Genomic DNA, 20,789 nt, shown 5'->3' with positions numbered 1-20,789 from the left:
TTTTTTACTAGGTACTACAAAGCTATTTAGAAGGGAGAGTTTGTAAAATAAGTCATGACCAGTGAGGTTTCAACCTTGAATGTTATTTTGAAAAAATTCCAAATTTGAAATTACTTTTTCAGACTTTTTAAACTTTTGATTTTTTAAATAAAAATATTTTAACATGGTAATAAGTTTTTCATCTGAAAAATGGTATCTTATAAAAGTAAAAGCTAAAAATCATTTGGTAGATATAACAACAAGAATACTTCAAAAATAATTTATTTATATCAGATGGATTGAAAGTTCATTTAGCTTTGAATTCTGTTTGAAAGTACCTCAGTGGAACAGCAATAAAATTATGCTAAAATCTGGAACTCACTTCCCTAGCTCAGTGTGACTTTGCTTTAAAACACACAGCCAACCAACTGGTGTTTGAGAGCCATTACCATGATTGATAATAAAACTGTACAAATAACATTATTTTTTAAGGATCTGATGGAATTGAAAAACTGCAAAATAGTTTGCTTACTTATTGAAAGAAATTAAAGCAGCTCAAAACACACAGCATACTCACTCTGTAATTGTACATTAACAGTTAACATACAGCATACTCACTTATGTCATAATTGTACATTAACAGTTAACTGATGTTTACATATTTTCTAAAACAGTACTAACTGATTTTCATTCACTCATTCTATATGATTCAAAACGTGAATAGGCTGAGGTGAGATGATCTTGCTACTTCTCAAACACTAGGCAAAATGCTAAAAGTAAGTGTAACTGAATATTATTTTCACTATGAGTTTAATATCACACTTATTGTCTAAGCCTAGTTATTAAATCTTACACTGTATTGCTATGTCTAGAAACTTGCTTCTGTATTTCAGCCCTTTTGTAAACTTCATATATTTCTCATAAAAAATGATTTCAAAAAAGCTGAGGATAGTGAGTGTAATATATGAATTTAGAAAATCAGGAAACAATAATACTATATAACTTATAATCCTGAGAATATTTAAACAACAGAATGTTGCAGTACCTTGTAACACTAATCCATACACTAAGTTACAATTGGGTATTTTGTTATTAGTTTTTGTAAGTTAACTCTTTTCTAGAACATTTGTGTTTTATAGTACTTGTGACTTTGAAAAATAAACCTTTTTAATTAAAAAAAAACTAATTGCACCAGAAGTTTTACAAATTGGTTTTGTAATTGAGACAACAGTTTCTAAGATCTGTGTAACGTACAGGGGATGAGATTTAAAACATTTGGCATGAAGTTTTATGTTAAGCCTTTGCTCATTTAGTTTCACTTTACATTCATGTTATAGTGCTATTTCTGTTAGTTGTTATTTTAAAATTTAAATTGTATGCAGTGATAAATAGAAATATGTTTTAAAATATATAAAAGTACTAGATAGGAGAGGAAAGTACATAGTGTAAAGAAAAACAAACAACGTGAAATAATCAATTAAAATAAGTTTATAGATGATTTTGAAAACTGAGTTTTAGACTGTAGTTCATCATTACCTGAAATGGTGCAGTATAGCTCACAGCTTGGGAAACAAACAAACAAAAATAAGCATGAAACATGAGAAAATTCTTATATAACATGGTTTTTTTCTTAATTTTATGATGTGAAAATAATTCTCTCTGAATATGGGAAATAATTTTGTGTATTAAATTAAAAGCACTAAATTATCATGAAAAATTCATTTAGCAGTCATTTTCTTAATCAAATTTTGTTTATATCTTGTATCATGTATATTAAAATTAAGTAATTGTTTATACACACTTATATGTAAGAGTTACTAAAATGATTTAAACAGTCAGGTCAAATGGGTTCTTAGAGTTGTAGGAATTTTGTTTTGCATATAATTTTCTCTGTTGTATTTATTAATTTATAAATGTAAAAACTAAAGGATTTTCCATTTTCTTTCAGAATGCTTTATTAGATTTACTAGGAACACCGCAAGAGACTCAGCTTAATCTGCTGGAATACTCTCAGCATGCTGTTGTAAACAGTGGTGGGTCCAATCTATTAGACCTTCTTGGGGGATTAGAGCTTAATCACTCTCCTGAAGGTAAGGTAAAGGTCTATTTTTTTGAATAGGAAATGAGGTTTATTTATTGTTGCTTTATTATTGCAATGTGCAATTTTTTTAATTTTTTTTTAATGTTTCAGTATACTTCATGTCTTTAGTGGATACTGAGTGTTTGTAATATTAAAGTTAATTGTTTGTAACATCAAAATTAGCTTGAACATAGATATATTTATACATAAGAAACATAGTTTTTTTGTAATGTCAAAGGTTAATGAAAATTTCCTTTTTTGAACTATTCAAGTTTATTGTATGTGTATGAGTGACAAAAGGTCAGATATTTATGAAGTGCAGTAAATTGTTAACAAAAAAAGTGTAGGAGCTCTTAAGTATTATATTTAAACTCTAGGTTGCCAAATAGTACTGGCCTGGCATTGCCAGGTGGTTAAGGCACTCGACTCATAATCCAAGGGTCGTGGGTTTGAATCCCTGTCACACCAAACGTGCTTGCTCTTTCAGCCATGGGGACATTACAATGTAACAGTCAATCCAACTATTCATTATTGTTAAAAAAGTAGCCCAAGAGTTGGCAGTGGGTGGTGATGACTAGCTGCATTCCTTCTAGCCTTACACTGCTAAATTAAGAACGGCTAGTGCAGATAGCCCTCGTGTAGCTTTGTGTGAAGTTCAAAACAAACTAACTCAAATTCTACTACACAGTTTATTATGAGTGACAAAAATGACCGACTTTAAATGATTCTTATTTCAGAACTTGGAACAAAGTAAATACTAGTTGTTAGTGAAGTAAAAAAATTACTGTTTAAAAACAATAAAGATAATAATTTACCTTTTATAGTAAACTAATAAACATTAATACACAAAGCATGTTATATTAAGTGCCTAAACTGATAAGTGATATTAAATACAATAGAATAATTAAATAATGATAAACAATAATACATTGTGATTGGTGGAACAGCTGAATGGCAATGGAGAAGTAACGCACTGTTCGTGATAAAATATCTAAACAAGGTTATAGACATTTACACAGTGTTTATTGATAAAATAGTTAGCAAGCAACAGAGTAATAAACAGTTTTTTAATAGAATAACTAAATGACAAACAAACAATGTTTGTCTACTCGAGGGCTATCTGTGCTAGCTGTCCCTAATTTAGCAGTGTAAGACTAGAGGAAAGGCAGCTAGTCATCACCACCCACAGCCAACTCTTGGGCTAGTCTTTTACCAACGAATAGTGGGATTGACCATCACATTATAACGCACCCACGGCTGAAAGGGCAAGCATGTTTGGGGCGACGGGGATGCTAACCCGCGACCCTCAGATTACGAGTCACATGCCTTAACACGCTTGGCCATGCCAGGCCGTATGACAAACATAATCCACTTATTATTGAACAGCTAAACAAAAATAATATACTGTTCAATTACATGGTGATAAGCTGTAATATTCTCTACCATATGGTTTTGGTAAGCTCATTGTGTCTTGCTTAAAACTTTCTGTACAAGTTCTTAATGACTTTTTTTTTGCCTATCTTTAAACCAGAACTGTGAAGAAGCAATTTGTTTAAATGATTTTATATACTTTTGAATGTATTTCATGTAGCTCAACCCCCATTGTCTTTTCCTACTTCAGAAGAATCTAATATAATAATGGATGGTCATTTGTCTAATCAGCAGGACAAAAAAGGTATGAAGGGTTTCATTAATTTTGTCTCAGTTCATTATGTATCTTTCAGTTTGGTCCTGAAAATGTATTTAAAGCATAATTTTTATAACTTTATGCCTTAAAGCTGACAGAGAATAACTTGTAGATATATTCAAATACTGAATATTTTTCTCATGAAGTAACTAATGCGTTAAAAATACATTAAATTAAGAACTGTTGAAAAGCCATCTTTGAATATAGTTTTTTGAGAAAAATTATATGAATAGCCACATATGCATATGTATGTAATTTGAATAACATAAAATTATTTCAATTTTTTTGTATTGTTTGTCATTATTATTATTACTACCCTCATATCATGAACAGGTTGGGCTGAGTGTGGTACAGGGGCTAGCATACTGAATTAGATTTGCATATCCATTGTTTGTGTCCTGTTACTAAATAAAAGTTAAGAAAAATGTCAGGCTGCACTTTGGGGCTGTTGATTGCATTTTCAGGATTAAATCCCATTATTTGGTTAGACAAGAGCTGGAAGTGGATGATTTTGACCAGCTGTCTCACATCTATAATTTGAGTTCAAAACTAAATGTAGTCATTGAGTAGCTTTGTGCAAATATCTAGAAACAAACTGGTTACTAATAAATTTTAGACTTTAAAAAATAATTTTTACTTGTGGTGTGATACAAATTTAAGGGCTTATAACTTAGCTAATAATGTACTTTGTTGCAAATTGAGAACTGTATAATAAAAATTATTTTCTTAATAGTTTATGCTCTGCCTGTAATATTATTTTCTTAAGTATTTAAGTCTATAAAAACTGTAACACTTTTTTTTGGTTCACCATTTATATTCAGTATACAGTAAAAAGGAGATGTAACCAAAGTGTTAATTTTAATATTTTTTTGTATCACCAAAATTGTACTTTTTGAAGAAACGAAATCTAAAGGCCAAATCTGCTTATGGTTTGGTCACTGTCACTTTAAGTAAATTTACTTCATTTCAGTAATCCTGCATTACAAAACTAACCAAAGAAAGAAATCAGATGTCTTCCAACAGAGTAATTATTAAACTTATGTTAATTTAAAATTGACACTAAGTTTTTGAAATTTCAAAAAGGATTTCTCTTGATATACCTTTGTTTTAGTAAATAAGTTATGTTAGAACTATGAAAGGGTGGCACATAAAATATCCACACACTAGAGATTGGAATAATTTGTTCTTTCTTTGTCAAGAGTGATACATTGTAAAGACATCTAACTGTTGAATAGTGACTATGGTAGTAAGTCAAATATCAACAACAGCTATGACAAAACCAAACTAATAGTATAAAAAAACATAAGTGATAACTAGAAGTATTAATGCTTGTTCCAGATATTTTTTTGCTTTTATAATGTAATACATTATTCATCTATGCTCTTAGGTGATGTGATCACTTAGATTTATGTATGAATTCTACCAAGAAGTTTTGTTTGTTTTTTAATTTTGTACAAAGCTACATGAGGGCTATCTGCACTAGCCATCTCTAATTTAACAGTGTAAGACTAGAGGGAAGGCAGCTAGTCATTACTGTCCACTACGAACGTTTGGTCTGCTCTTTTACCAAAAAATTGTGGGACTTACTATCACATTATAATGCCCTATGGCAAAGGGTGGGCATGTTTGGTGTGTTGGGTATTTGAACCCATGACCCTAAGATTACAAGTCGAGTATCCTAGCCACCTGGTCATGCCGAACCACCAATGCAAACATAAAATTTTAAGTATGTATTAGCTATTACATGATCAAATTATGGGCACTGTTATACTTGTTTGAGACTCCTGCATATTTCTAATTCACTTTTGTACACATTATGCAGACTTGTAGGAATGCTCAGATACTTTTAACTCACAAGGAAGTCACATCTCTTCAAAAAATTTTGTACTTTGAATAGTAATTGTTGTGAAGTAGATGCTTTTAAGCATCAGAGTTATAGTTTAATTGTGAATTCATGCACCAGCAGGGATTCCTCCACTTAGAGTATTTGAGAAGAATGGCTTGAAGTTAGATTTTACCTTTGAACGTCCATCAGACAACTTGCAGATGACAGTGATTACTCTGTTAGCAAAAAACGAAACTTCTGATCCATTGTGTGACTTCTTGTTCCAGGCTGCAGTTCCAAAGGTGTGTATAAGTATATATGTTGTATAGTCCAGTAATTCTCTCTACCGGTGGTTTGTGGACTGGAGTCTTTTTGTTGACATGTTTTTGCTAGCCCATGGATACATCCAGAGAAATAGAAAAAAAAAGGATATTATGAAACTTATATTTTGTACAAAATGCAAAGTGTTGTCCATAGTTTATTGTAAAATAAGTGAATTTCTTAACTTTTACCTTGAAGTTTTTAAAAATATAAATTAGGAAACAACACTATATATATAGGCCTGTATACTTTCACTGGTCCAAGTTTTGATAAAAAATGTTTAGGCTTCTGCAGTGAAAAGATACAAGACCATTGATCTGGGCTGTATTCTGGAGCCTAAAGTACATTTTAAATTGTGAAAAGAAGTTAAAGTATGCAGCATTTTTCTGCATGTGGTGACTGAAATACTGTAACATTGTTGCTTATAACTTTGATTGTTCACTTGTTATTGCACCATTAGCATGCAATATATATTATAACATTATCAGTTTTTATAAGAACCAAATAGTTTTCCACCACATTACTATCAGTTTACTTTTTTTTTATTTAAAAATAAAATTTAATAGCCTTTATACCTACCATGGTAATGTAATTTCATGAGGTTTGTTTTCACACTTTCTCTAATCTTTATATGAGAGTGTTTTATAACTATTCTAAGAAGCTTCTGGGCAAGTTTGATTTCTAAATTCTCACTATCTTCAAGCAGAAGATGGTAATAAAAGAAAAAAGGCAAGTTGGTTAAAAATAGACTACTTTTATATATCTTAAATAAGCAAAGCTTATTACAGAGATGCCAACCATTACAGTTTGGGTACAATAATTATGATATAAAGTATTATAAGACAATGTACATACAGAAAAATTACAAATTTATGAATTAGTGATTAATCATTGGAATCTGGAAACTTTATGAAGTACATTTTTTTTTATAATTTATTCTGTTAAATGTCACTTTTTAAGACTCTTTTTATAGATATTGAAATAAAAATTTATTTTAGAAAACTTTTGCAAAAAAGCAAGAGTTTTGTATGTTCTTTATATATATATATAATTGTATTGAAACACCCAATAATGTTTCTTGCAACATTATAATTCATTCTGGTGTTGTCTTTATTCAAAAGCTTGTTTAACTGGTTTGGTGATTATTAACATTAACATTATAATTCTTTCTGGTGTTGTCTTCATTCAAAAGCTTGTTTAACTGGTTTGGTGATTATTAACATTAACATTATAATTCTTTCTGGTGTTGTCTTCATTCAAAAGCTTGTTTAACTGGTTTGGTGATTATTAACATTAACATTATGATTCTTTCTGGTGTTGTCTTCATTCAAAAGCTTGTTTAACTGGTTTGGTGATTATTAACATTAACATTATAATTCTTTCTGGTGTTGTCTTCATTCAAAAGCTTGTTTAACTGGTTTGGTGATTATTAACATTAACATTATAATTCTTTCTGGTGTTGTCTTCATTCAAAAGCTTGTTTAACTGGTTTGGTGATTATTAAAACTTTTATTGCACAAGTTAACAATAATGATGGGATCATTGTGAACAAAAGTTTAATACAGAATGCAGTGTGAAGCTTCCAGTAATTACAAAATTAAATAAATCAGAATTTCACACTTGCAGCCAACCTCTTGGTTAGATTTCTGTCATAGGTAGAGATATTATTGTGAAATACCAAAATTTAAGGCTACAATACTAAAATAAGTGATTTATCTACATCAAAGGTATTAATGTGTTTTTGAGCTGTGGAAATAGTCCTCAGCCATGTGGTCATGGGTATATATGCATAAATTACTTGGGAAAAACCGAAATGTATATTCATTGCAATAAGTTGCAGCACAACAGTGACATTCTGCACATAGTCAGTTGTAAAAAGATTAAAACATTTCAGACATCTGACTGAGGTTTAGTTCTATTTGCATGACTATTTTCAGTACTACATTTTGGAAACTTGCACATGAGCACATTTTTTTCTCTTTCAGACATTACAGCTGCAGCTGTTGCCACCATCAGGAAATGTGATCCCTGCTAATAATGATGGATGTGTAACCCAGGTTATAAAAGTTTTAAACCCTTCCAAAGTAAGAAACTGTTTTTATTTTTAAAGAGCTCAATAAAAAAATTCAAGATCAAAAAGGATTTCTTGGATTTTGCAATGTTCTTTGTTTACCACAAGAAACATGTAGTTATGTATATATTTGAAGTTCAAAATCAACATTGATGTTTTTAACTGATTCTTCAGTGATTGTTTGGCAGACACATTGTTTGAAACTAGTAGTGTCTCAAATCTTCACAGTTTTGTGTCTTAGCAAAAGAGAAATTTGAAGCCTAGTTTCCTCTTTGGTCTACCATGTGGTGTTGCATTTATATGTCACTGCTGTAAAATCTCAATCTTGTCTTTATTGGTTATTGTTGAGATTGAATTCCCCAAAATTATTCTCACTAGGTGATATTGGTCAGAGTCAAGTCATCTGGCCTCACATTTTGTTTTCACTGAATTGCAAAAAGTGTTTAAATAAATGAACATAAAGGAAAACTAATTCAAGATATACAAGTATATATTCATTGATATCAAAATTTGATCCATATTACAATCTTAAAGGTTATTGTTAAAATTCTTTATATGAATAAATTTTTGTCCAACTATAAAACTTACATTGGTATGTATAAATATTAGATGAAATATGAATCCTAGTTTACATAATTTCTTAAGCTAAGGTACAAAATAAAACTAAAATTTTAGGTGAAGTTTGAAGACTTTACTTTCATGATATTTTTCATCTGAATGAAAACATTCCTTTATTAAAGACTATAAAAAATAGATATGAAAAAGAAAACTTCTTATATGGTATAATGACATATGTTTTAGTCCTTATAATCTGAATTAATCTCTAACAGTGTCCATATTTTTATGTTACCATCAGCTACACAAGTCAGTACTTGTAGTCAGGTTTCCAAGTCCTGAAAATAGAGAAAAGTGTAAAATTGAGAACTTATAAGATTAAGGCTTTTATGCTGAAATGAGTCCTCCAATATTTTCTGTTTAAGATTCTGAGGGTTTCCCAGTTGGTATTATAGAGATTTTTATATAAATCTTGTGTAGAGATTTAAAAAAACCCATTAAAAAAACATATTTAGCTCATCAACTAAAGGAGTACCCCTATTTGATCCTTTGAGGGTTTTGTTTTTTAAATTTATGATCTGACTTGGGCATCTTAATTAAACCGATCACAAAGACAATATGAATGATCAGTATTATAGAGTTTATTATAGCAGTATCTGATGGATGTTTTATTACTGACTACTACTATAAGTCCAGCTGTTGTTAAGGGTTCACCTACAGGCAGAAACACCATCCAGTTGCTGCTTTCACTATCTTATGACTGGTCCAGTTGTTACTTGCTGAGAGGTGTAATAAAGAAAAGCACTGATTCCAGTGGAAAGTCATTCCTCACACAGAACTGCCAATAAGATTTTAAAGATCCAAACTTGAGAACAAACATTCACTATACATGTCTCAAGTTATACATTAAAGATATTGAAACATAATGGAGATCTCAGAGGGAGCCACCACCTTGAAAAAGAAAACTGAAATTCTGCAGCTGGAACTTTATAACCAAATACTCTTAATTTAATAATTTTTATGGCTAAAACAAAAATATTCCAGGCATGACACTCTAGAGCATTTCTCCAAACAAAGGCATGTAATACTTGCTAATATATTTTCTCTGTTTCACCACTGCCACTGTAGAATGTGTGTGCCACGTGCATAATAACTTCTTTGTAAAGGTTACTAGAGTATGGCCGATCAAAAACGATAGGGCAAATGTGAAATAAATAAATTTTGGAAAATCAAACTTGAACAAAATAGAGGCAGAAAAGTGGAGTTGAGACAGTCAAATGTCAGTAAATTTATTTGTGAGCCAATCAGTATTAAGATCATTCATGAAATGAATCTGTGGTGTATTCATAGAATAATTATTGATAAAAATCAATAACAACTTATTAACATATATATATTAGATTAACAACTTTTAATATATAGAAAAGCCAGTGCATTTTGATAAAACTATGTTTCAATAATGGCTTTTATTTCATATCACTTAGCAACAAAAGTATAACCTAATGTTGTTGTTAGTCTATGTAGACAACAAAACTTAAAATATTTAATTTGTAAATTCATTAATTAGAGAGGTTTGCTTTTTTTTAGTTAAAAATGGTGACAATGCAAGAGAAAATAGCTTAATTGAGAAACAATTTAAGTTTAAAATTTAATCAGTATTTTACTTCCTTATAAATTGTATACACTTAGCTCTAGACTAGGTGATCCTACACTACATCCACTTTAGACTTATTGTACCAACACTTACCCCTCATGTAATGTTTAATGTCCCCCTTTGTATCACTAAAACTGTAATAAGTAGACAGTAATCTAACTATTCTCTCTGGATAAGAAATCGAGCATGATGTGATGTACACTGGCTTTCATACAGGTTAGATGGCAACTAATGAAGTTTCTCTAATGCCATGCATTAGATATTTTAATTGTACATATTCTACACAGTAAAATGTTTCTTCAAAGATTATTACTATGAAGTAGAGTCTGATGTTTCTGTTCTACTGTATTGGTACAATATTTTCATAAAAAATCTTTTTATTGCCAAATTTAAACAATGTTTTGGTCATACGAAGTGCCAAAACCTGGACCTGCTGTTGTTAATGATCAGCAGGTGAAAGAGAAGTAATTACAACAAGAAAACTTGTTAGTATGCAGTTTCACATGTTATCAGCAACCCACATACAAGGGAAACCACCAAGTCTAGAAGTTGCTTTAAATTTATGAAGGGCTTGAGTTTTATTCTGTTGTTACTGTATACTTTTTACTGTATAAATCATAATAAATCTGTTAATGTTTTATTTTTAAAAGTTTTTATTTGAGAGTAGTAGCCTTAATGTACCTCTAAGTAGATTTTGTGCTGTTTCCATTGTATACTGATATTGTATAGTGGATAAATGAATGAATTACTGATTTCAGACACCTCTCAGGATGAGAATAAAACTATCCTATACCACACTTGGCATGACAGTTGAAGAACAAAATGAAATAAAAAACTTTCCATCAGCTGCATGGCAGTGAATCAGTTTAGCATCCAAGAGATTTCAGGCAGGTACATGTTAATATACAGCTCTGTTTATTGGCAAGTGTTGTTAAGACCATTGTATGTTTAGAAAATTGTATGCAAAATGGGATTTGTTTTTGTGAAATTGTTAGTAAGTGAGAGCTTTAACATAAGTTTTTTAAAAAATTAAAACCTACTTTTAGGGAACTTTCAATTACAAGCCTAAAACTGAACTCTAAAACAAAAATTCATCTTTGTGTATTCAGTTTTTGAGTCAGTAGCCTAGTATTTACAATAATAAATTTGGACTATTTTTTCCATCAGGGTTGTGAAAAATATATGCTTTTATTTCTTGAAATATTCTTGTAACAGAATTATTTTTGCTTCTGTTTCATTAATAATAATTAAATTTTGGTCTTAGGTCTTATTGTAGGGTTGTATGACAACTTCAAGCCCAGAAAATCAATTTTTCCTACATATGCAGTCACACAAATATATTTTCAACATACAAATGGCATATAAGCTAATTTAGAATGATCAGAGAGACAATAATTACATGATTATTAACAATAACAATTAACTAACTGAAGAATATAAAGTTCAGAAGTATTATGAATATATACACACTTAGCTGTTTCTTTTCACTGAATTATGCTACGTTCCAAAATGAAATATTTAAACTAGAAGCCAGAGAGATTTATATTATTACATGGCTTTAAAATGTGAAGAAAAAATGTATAATAAATCTGTGGAGAAATTTTTTCTGTCCAAAATAGGCATTTTAAAACATTAAGGGTGGATTTTTCCATTCTGCTCGTTCGTAAAAAGAACATTATCACATTGAAACCTGTTGAGATAGTTTTTTAATGAAGGTCTGTAGATATTGGGTCCTTTTGTTTGTTACATATTAAGTAATTAGTGTTATCTGGAAAAGTAACAAATAACAAACTTGTGTTGCTGCAGCATGATCTTCAAGTTTTAAAATGACTAAAATGTTGTTACAAGAAAGGAAGTGACCAGTACTTGAACCTCAGGTCACCTTCACTGGCATTTTATGGTGTTTGAGGCATATACTAGACTCATTGCTTTTAAAATATGATGGTCATCGAGCTTTGATTATTAAGGAATTATAAATGGCAGGTTCTGTTTTCTTGAGGCAGGTATACAGACAGAGATGGGGATCAGACAATGATAGATTTAGTGATTTTAAGAGAGAATACAAACTTGACATCGGAGAATAGAAGATTCTCTTTTTAAAACACACAAACCTGGATTGAGGTCACACAATAACAGATTTATTATTGCTTGTAGAATAGGAATACAAACTGAGATTTAGATCACAAAATGACAGATTTATTGTTTAAAGATACACACTTGGATTAAAGCAATGGTAAGTTAATTTCTTTTTTTTTAGAAAACAGGTATTCAATCTTTAAGAAAATTGGTGTTTAAAAAAAAAAACCCAACAAACTAAGATTCAGGAAGGACATTATGAGAAGTTGGAAATATGACACTAGCTCCAAACAATTTCTGAACATACATCTTTATCTATTTACAATGATTTGTATGTTTAGCCATGTTCAGAATAAATGTAGTTTTGTTGCTCTAACAGACTAGCTTATATTCTTTTCTCTGTGCTTCTGATTGACAAAATCTGACTTTAAATTGAACTTGTTACTGCATTTATTTAAATTAACTTCTAATTAGAACAGATTACTTACATTTTGCGAAACTAAATTTGACATGTTGTATCTACTAATAGAAGTGCTAGTTTATTTTGAGGTGAAAGGATTTTCCTGAACTTATGAGTTGTTGTATTGTAACTTGGTTAAAAATTAGTATTAATATTTTTTACATCAGGCGTTTATTTCTCTATGTGTAACAGATAGCCTGTATTCCAGCATTACTTGGATATGTGAAAATAATGTTTGATTCAGAATCTCATCTCACCAAAATAATTGTTAGTATTAATCATGAACATAGATAGACATAAGTATCATCAACCAGTGCATACACATTCCATTTTGTTTCAAAGGAGATTAACAATGTTCTTGAGTAACAGACAGTGACATGGTTTAAGCTAGTAATCAGCATGTCTGGACTATGAAACTGGTCATTTGTGATTCATGACCCATTACTGCATAAATATGCTGTGGACTTTAGAGTCATGGTTGCACTATAAGAGTGAGAGTCATAGTTATTTGTTTAGATGAGTTGTTAGTGGAGTAGCTGCTTTCCTCTGAGTCTGTCAGGTAATAATTAAGGACATGTGTAGAGATAGTTCTTTTATAGCTTTGAAAAAAAATTTTTATAACAAGTAGTATCGTACCCTTACTTTTTATGAACATGACATACTTTTGATTTCAGGTATTTCATGTATAACATTTCTGTATTATTGTATTTCAGTGAGTAACTTTGGCATTAGCACTGTCTGAAATGTTGGGAGTGATGATAGATCAAGCCTTACTTCATCTGTGATGGATTATTTAAACCACTGCTGTGTATTTAAACCATGTACTCCATCCAGTTTTAAGACCACAAGAAAATCAACTGTATCACTTGTCATATTGAACTGGCCAATCACTATTTAAATTTTTTTCTGTGTTCTCAGAAGTTTACAGATTTTTGTGCACAAAAAAAAAAAAAGAAAAAAAAAGATTTAGTTGTATGAAAGTAAGTCTGGCAGAATATTAGTCAAATTTTATGATCATTCCACTACTTTTATATGAGTGTTTCTTTAATTTTCCAAGTTTTTAATATGGTCCAAAGAGTACGTCAAACTCACACATGTGGTAATAGTTATTTCAGGTAGAATAAAAATGAAACAGACCAAGAATCTTTAATATAGTAGAATTATGTAAGGTACAACACAGTTGATGTATGTTTTGAAACACGTAAATTGAGTTTATTAATAAATTGTAGTTAGTTTTATGGGTGATGTTTTGACAACAACTACAATTCCACAGCTGAGTATATCTTGAAATGATGTTGTATAAGCTGTCTAAAATTGTTTACTGCTTGATTGATAAGTAAGATTTTTAAAGGAGTATGGTAAGTTCACTTTGTAAGACATGTAAAGCCTCAAAAGCATAATTTTATTGTTGAGTTCAGTCAGATATGTCAATGGTTGAAATTCTCTGGATGAGTTACGTTAAAATTTTTATTAGGTATCTTTTATCATGGCAAAACAATTCTATAATTAGCCTTTTTAAAGCTGTATTTGCTTTAATAATTTCATTGTTGTTGCTTTGATCATATTATTCTCTTTATAGCTTTTGTTAAACACAGTTCTGTTGCCAAATGGCATATATATAATATATACACAATGTAATGATTTAAACATGTTACAGTTATCATTTAAGAACTAAAATCATTTTTATTTTTGATCCATTCCTGCTGGTTCACTGTATACACTATTCAATATGTATGTTGTATTGTAATTACTTGTAGTAGGATAAGTCTTGTCTTCTGTCTTCAGTTCCTCATTTCCAAGAAATAATCAGTGAGACATTTTATGTTTTAATGGATAAATTATAAAGATTTTGTGAAAAAACCACAAAAAACTGAATTATGGAGTACTTAATTATGGTTTTCATCTTCCAAGTGACAGACAGGATTATTTATTATCAATAAATAGTTTATGCTTGTTTAATTCTGTATACTTGGCATCATTAAATTTTTTTGTAGGTTATTATTATTACATAGGTATCACAAATAAAATAAACATTCCAGGGGTTAAGTAGTATTATCAGGAAACAACAGAGAAAGTGTTTTGTTGACCAAAGTGTGTATAATGGAAAGTCATAAATGTTTCACATGGCACTGCAAATAAATATTAGTTAGTAATTGGCAATTCTTTCTTTTTAGAAATGTTATTTTATCACAAAGCTGTTGTACCCAAATAAAGATGATTATTATAAAAGACATTTGATGTTTGGTTTGTGTTATATCTTATTTGCATAACAGATTTAAGTTTTAAATTGTCAAAAGCTTTGTAGAACTCAAAAGTAAACATCGGATTAATATTAAACAACCTTGAAGACTTGAGAGAAAAACTAACAGTTAACTTCTAGTACATTTTATGTGTGTGATGTAAAGCAGTCACAGTTTTTTAATAATTTTAAATACCACAAAGCATGCTTTTCTACTGTAAAAAAATATATGAAGTAATTTTAATGACTTTCATTTCACTGTTGAGACTTTTATCTTTAAACTTGAAAATAAAATTATGTATATTAGGATATGGTCATTATTGTCAGGGAAGAGTCGTGATTTCTGTGCACACAAGTCTGGGTGGGTCACTTTTTTTTCTTTTGCACTGTGAAAAAACATGCTGTCTCAGGATACAATATTACTTTTCATATTATGAGTATCAAAACATGTGTAATAATTGATATGATTTGCTTTGACACTCGAGTCTTTGAACTCGTAAGGAAGTGAATATTTCAAGCTCCTGACAGATTTATATGTCATGCATGAAGCAAATACAACTTATGATATAAAATATTCCTGCAGTTAAATGTTCAGCATTAAACATTAAAATTATCATGTTTCCAAATAAATGATTTAGTCCTTATAAGATGAGCATAGTCATATTATAAAGTAAAACACACCTGGAGAATATACTATTATATTAAATATAATCATCAGAAAAGTTTGCATTGGTCTTGAAATAGTCATAAAATATGTCCAGCGCATATCAAAATCACACAAATTTGACTAATTAAACAACTGTCAACCAAAACTAATGATTTGTCTGCAAAATGTTTGTGATAATGTTCTAGTATAACCTAATTGTTTAATCATTAACATTGATGTTTAAAAACAATGGATCTTGACCATAGAAAAAGTGGATGAAGCATATATTTAAAGGTAGTCTCAATAGGTTTTATGTATAATGCCTGGTGCTGGCTCAGTGGTAAAATCTGAGGGCTTTGTAATTCTAAAAATTAATTTTCGATATTCACAATGGTTACAGCACAGAAATCCCATTGTGTTGTTTTGTATTAAACATAAATGTACTTGTTTATGTTCATTTCCAATATGAAATGTTCAACCCCATTTCTGGTACATGTGAAGATGGTAATTTAATTATTCATGGTTTTATTTGGTGATAGTATTTATTCAGTTTTATAGTTTTTACAAGTAAATGTATGTTTATTCCAATTGTGTAATTACCACTTGCTCCTTCGTGATGGCCAAGTGGAGTTAGGATGCTTGATTTGTGATCTAATTGTCATGGATTCAAATCCTTGTCACACCAAACATTTTCATCCTTGTGGCCATTGAAGCATTATAATGTGAGGTCAATACCACTATTTGTTGGTAAAAAGAGTAGCCCAAGAGTTGGTGGTTGGTTGTGATGACTAGCTGTCTTCCCTAAATTAAGGACAGCTGATGCAGGTAATACTCTTGTAATTTTGTGTGAACTTCAAAACCAAAAAAAAACAAAACAAACGTGTGTTAAAAGTAGGTGAAAAAATGTATAATACATTAAAGGAATTCTAAAAAAAAATATTTTTTCTGGAGGTTGGATCTCGTAAACTGTTTTCACAAAGTTATCTAAAAGTTCTTACCATTTTATCTTTGTTTTATCAGTTGTTTCCTACTCTATGTTCTGGCCTTCCTTTATCATGTTGAATAAACTGTACTCTATCATCTGCTTATCATAAGAATAAGACAGTGGAATGCCTCGGAATGAGACAGAGGGTCAAAGCCTCGTCACACATGAAATTGTAATAAATGAAGTGATTCCGACAAGATGTCACATTAAGGGTTAGAAAAGTCGCTTGATACAAATATGTTCAAGCCCTCCTTCATCCATCTCCAGTGATGGGGATGATGTGTATTACTCATTCTGCTGCCATCCAGCCTCACTTGAAACACTGTTTAAATTAACAAAACATTTATTATAAAAAAAACAACTCAAGTAATAATAGATTATTGGGAGGCATTTCTGCACACCTTTGAACTGCAGCCTGGAACAAGAAGTCACACAATGGATCAGAAGTTTCATTTTTTACTAACAGAGTAATCATTGTCATCTGCAAATTGTCTGATGGACGTTCAAAGGTAAAATCTAACTTCAAACCATTCTTCTGAAATACTCTAACTGGAGGAATCCCTGCTGGTGCATGAATTTATAATTAAACTGTAACTCTGATGTTTAGAAACATCTACTTCACAACAATCACTATTCAAAGTACAAAATTTTTTGAAGAGATGTGACTTCCTTGTGAGTTAAAAGCATCTGAGCATTCCTACAACCCTGCATAATGTGTACAAAAGTGAATAGAAGTATGCAGGAGTCTCAAACAAGTAATACAGTGCCCATAATTTGATCATGTAATAGCTAATACATGCTTAAAATTTTATCAATGTTTATATTAATGGTTGGGCATGGTCAAGTGGCTAGGGTGCTCAACTTGTAATCTTAGGGTCATGGGTTCAAATACCCAATGCACCAAATGTGCCCTTCATTCTGTATTCATGTTTAATTTTCATATTGCTTATGTGTGCAAGAAAAAAGTTGGTAAAATAAACAGTAATGTTGATCAAAATTGTTCTCACACTGGACATTGTTTTAAAAAATATAGTCAGGATGGGTATTGGCAATGATTATAGTTGTATTTCTGTGAAGTAAGTCTATAAATTCTGAGCATGAAAATGGATTTTTTTTTCAAGTCTAATGCCCTCATCAACAAGAACAGTTTTTTATGTAGAGAAATCAAGGGGTGGTCACTTTTCTGTGTGTCCTGAATGAACCATACAAAATCAGCTTTACTTGAAATTAGTAATATTACTTATATACTACAAAAAATAGAACTTAATTTATAAAATGGCAGCAGCTGGTTCCCATGATTTCTGTTGTTAAAATTATGGTGCTTCAAGCACAGGAAAGAAAGAGTTTAATTTTTCATAACCTTTGTATTTATTTTAGCCTTAAAAACGAATCTTTTAGCTTTTCATTTAGATAACTAACTCTTAAGAATGTCTTATATGATGGAACCAGCTGAGAGACAGTTTCTTTCTATCCTGCATTGAAAAGTAGTCGAGACTAAATTTTATCCTATTAAAATTGTCTGGGTGAGTTACATTACTTGATGCCATCAAATTTCTATCTGGTAATTTTATTATGATAAAACAATTCTCTAGGTAGTGTTTTTGAAGTTGTATTCACTTTAATAGTTCAACTCTCATTATTAGTCTTGTTAAATACAGTTTAAAGTATGTCTTGACTTGTTGATTTCTCCAAGCACATTCCCTTGAAATGTTGGATTTGCATATTTAAAACTCAATTGTTAATGGCTAAAAGAGAATTATCATAAATTTGTCAGAATAACATAGTATATTGTCTGGTTCATTTCAAGCTCACTTTGTCTTATTTCAGAAACTAAATCACAGTTATATTGACTTTTGTCACCATGGATAGAATTGATATTCGTGTAATTTCCTTGTACGAGTTCAAGCTTGATCACAATACTTTGACAGCAGCTCGTAATATAAATCATGTATTTAGTGATGGGACAGCTGATGAGCACATAACACAGTGTTGGTTTAGCAACTTGTAAGGTGAAAAGCTCTCTAAATGTTACCTCACAGTTTGACTGAAAATCATCAAACATGGTAAGTTGAAATTTGTTCCTCACTCCTTACACATAATAAAATAGACCTGTCTCTCCATAGAATTGTCACCTGTGATGAAAAATGGGTTCTTTACAACAATCAACGGTGAACTGGACAGCAGCTTGACTATGGAAAAGCACTTAAACCAGCTGTTTGCTCTAAGAAGCTTATGGTCAGTGTTTGGTGGTCATCCATAGCTGTTATCCATTATTCAGCCCAGGAGAAACAATTATAGCAGAAAAATATTGTTGAGAACTTGAAATTATGTATCAAAAGTTGTCATTGAAATATCCAATAATAGTCAATCACAGTGGACCCATACTGGTTCATGACAATGCTCTAACTCATATCTTGTATGCTACTGTCCAAAAACTAAATGAACTGTAGTGTGAAAGTTTACCTCATCTACCATACTTCCATTACAGATTATCACTTTTTAAACATTTGGACATTTTTTTTATGGAAAAAAGTTTGCAAACCAAAGATCAACTGAAAGAGCCTTTGAAGACTTCATTGCATCAAAGGACACCCAATTCTTTAAAGAAGACATTTATAAATTTACAACTCATTGGCAGAAGTGTAGCGAGTCTAAAGGAACTTATTTTGATTAATAATTAAACAAGTACATCTTTTTCTTGTGATATTTCATATCCAATAGTCTGATACAGTTGTAGGTGTCTTATGTGTTAGCAAGAAGATGGCAAATATTTTTGGTACAAAATCTCCAGCACTCATGTTGAACATTTAAAAATATGTTTTACAGATGCCAGTGGTGAACATAAATTGGAGTCCTGCAGCTTATAATAGAACCAAGTCTAGCCCTGAATAAAACATAACCAGTATCTTTTGCAAGTTTCAAATACTTGCATAAAAATAAACTTTCCAAACAGAACCTTAGTTAAGAGAGGTAATAGCAATTTTCTAAATTATTTAGGAGATTATTTTCAGTAAGTATGGAGTAATAATACACAAAATTCAACTTTGTCATAATGCCATAGAGTAAAAAAATAAAAATTCCACTAAGACTTCTTTTTTCTGTCTTGAATGTTGTGGATTCCTGCTTATGGGATAAGTTGGTGATATGGATTCCACAAAAACAACTTGCTCTCACTTTGAGAAAATAAACGTTGGGAATATACACCATACAGCTTTGATTAGTTAAAAGATCACACTCATATTAGAAAATGATTTATTAAAGTGTGTCATTATAGCAAATTTCTCTAGTTGGACCTTTACATATCTGACCAGAAATATTCTTGCATATTTCTTACATGTACTTTATGAGAAAATATATTCCAAAAGTTTGGTAGTTGTAGTATAATTTTTACAAGCTAGATTATTTCAACACATATGGTTGATAACATTTGATGTCATGTGTTTTCACTTTTGTTAAACTTAGTTTTGATGGTATTACTAACTAGATCCTTAATATGGTGAGAAAAATTACTTCAGTAGTATTATTATCTTGATAATTAAATTTCTTGAACACCTTATTAAAACAAAAAGGGGTATATAAACCTCAACTTACAGTCTAATATATATGTAAAAATGGCTGGTATGGGTTAAGACATTTTTTTTAATGTAGAGGGGCAAACAATGTTTCGACCTTCCTTCTTCGGTCATCATCAGGTTCACACATACACAAAATATCTCAACCCATACCAGCCGTTTCTACGTATATATTTTTCTCTACAAGTGGGTCATCATGGATTATCAACTCACAGTCTGGATGTTTTATAATCTGAGTTTCTAAAGTGGTCACAATAGTAAGTCAAAAATTACATGTTAGACAAGTTATCAAATTTCGTTTGTAATTCTGATCAAAAAGTAAAGTTACAGAACCATCAAGTAAATGAAACACATTAAAGTCTGTCTTACAGACATCATCAATAAAGTGTGTTACTGTGGAATATATAGCTAAACCTCAATACTGAACTGGTGTCTAACCTTGCCAGATGGATGTTGTTTTACCTCTGGCAGTTTTATTAACTTTAATAGAAGTAATACTTGTTAATAATTATTAAATTTTTTTTAATTGTTATCTGTTTATGCTATTAGGTAGGTAGGTAGCGACAGAAAAACCTTCAACTCAGGACTCTAATTTGGGAATTAATGGCATTACAGCTGATGTTTATTCATCCACAGCAG

The 20,789-nt window shown here is 30.5% G+C and overlaps 1 protein-coding gene across 4 annotated transcripts in view; it reads left to right on the top strand.

The window, feature by feature from the left end:
- Window positions 1-14,941, top strand: part of LOC143250914 (AP-1 complex subunit gamma-1-like) — a gene marked incomplete at its 5' end in the record, with an annotated part of 35,228 nt that extends 20,287 nt beyond the window's left edge. Inside the window, 6 exon segments of one of the 4 annotated variants that reach the window (XM_076502092.1) lie at window positions 1,928-2,069; window positions 3,651-3,734; window positions 5,713-5,873; window positions 7,878-7,976; window positions 10,931-11,059; window positions 13,422-14,941. In XM_076502092.1, coding sequence (XP_076358207.1) covers window positions 1,928-2,069; window positions 3,651-3,734; window positions 5,713-5,873; window positions 7,878-7,976; window positions 10,931-11,032 — 588 coding nt within the window. 4 annotated transcript variants of the gene reach the window in all.
- Between the last annotated feature and the right edge of the window lie 5,848 nt (window positions 14,942-20,789).

Source organism: Tachypleus tridentatus, chromosome 5 (genome assembly GCF_004210375.1).
Source record: "Tachypleus tridentatus isolate NWPU-2018 chromosome 5, ASM421037v1, whole genome shotgun sequence".
Classification (NCBI taxonomy): domain Eukaryota; kingdom Metazoa; phylum Arthropoda; class Merostomata; order Xiphosura; family Limulidae; genus Tachypleus; species Tachypleus tridentatus.
Note: the sequence above shows the minus strand (reverse complement) of the source record. Positions and strands in the feature narration are given on the sequence as shown.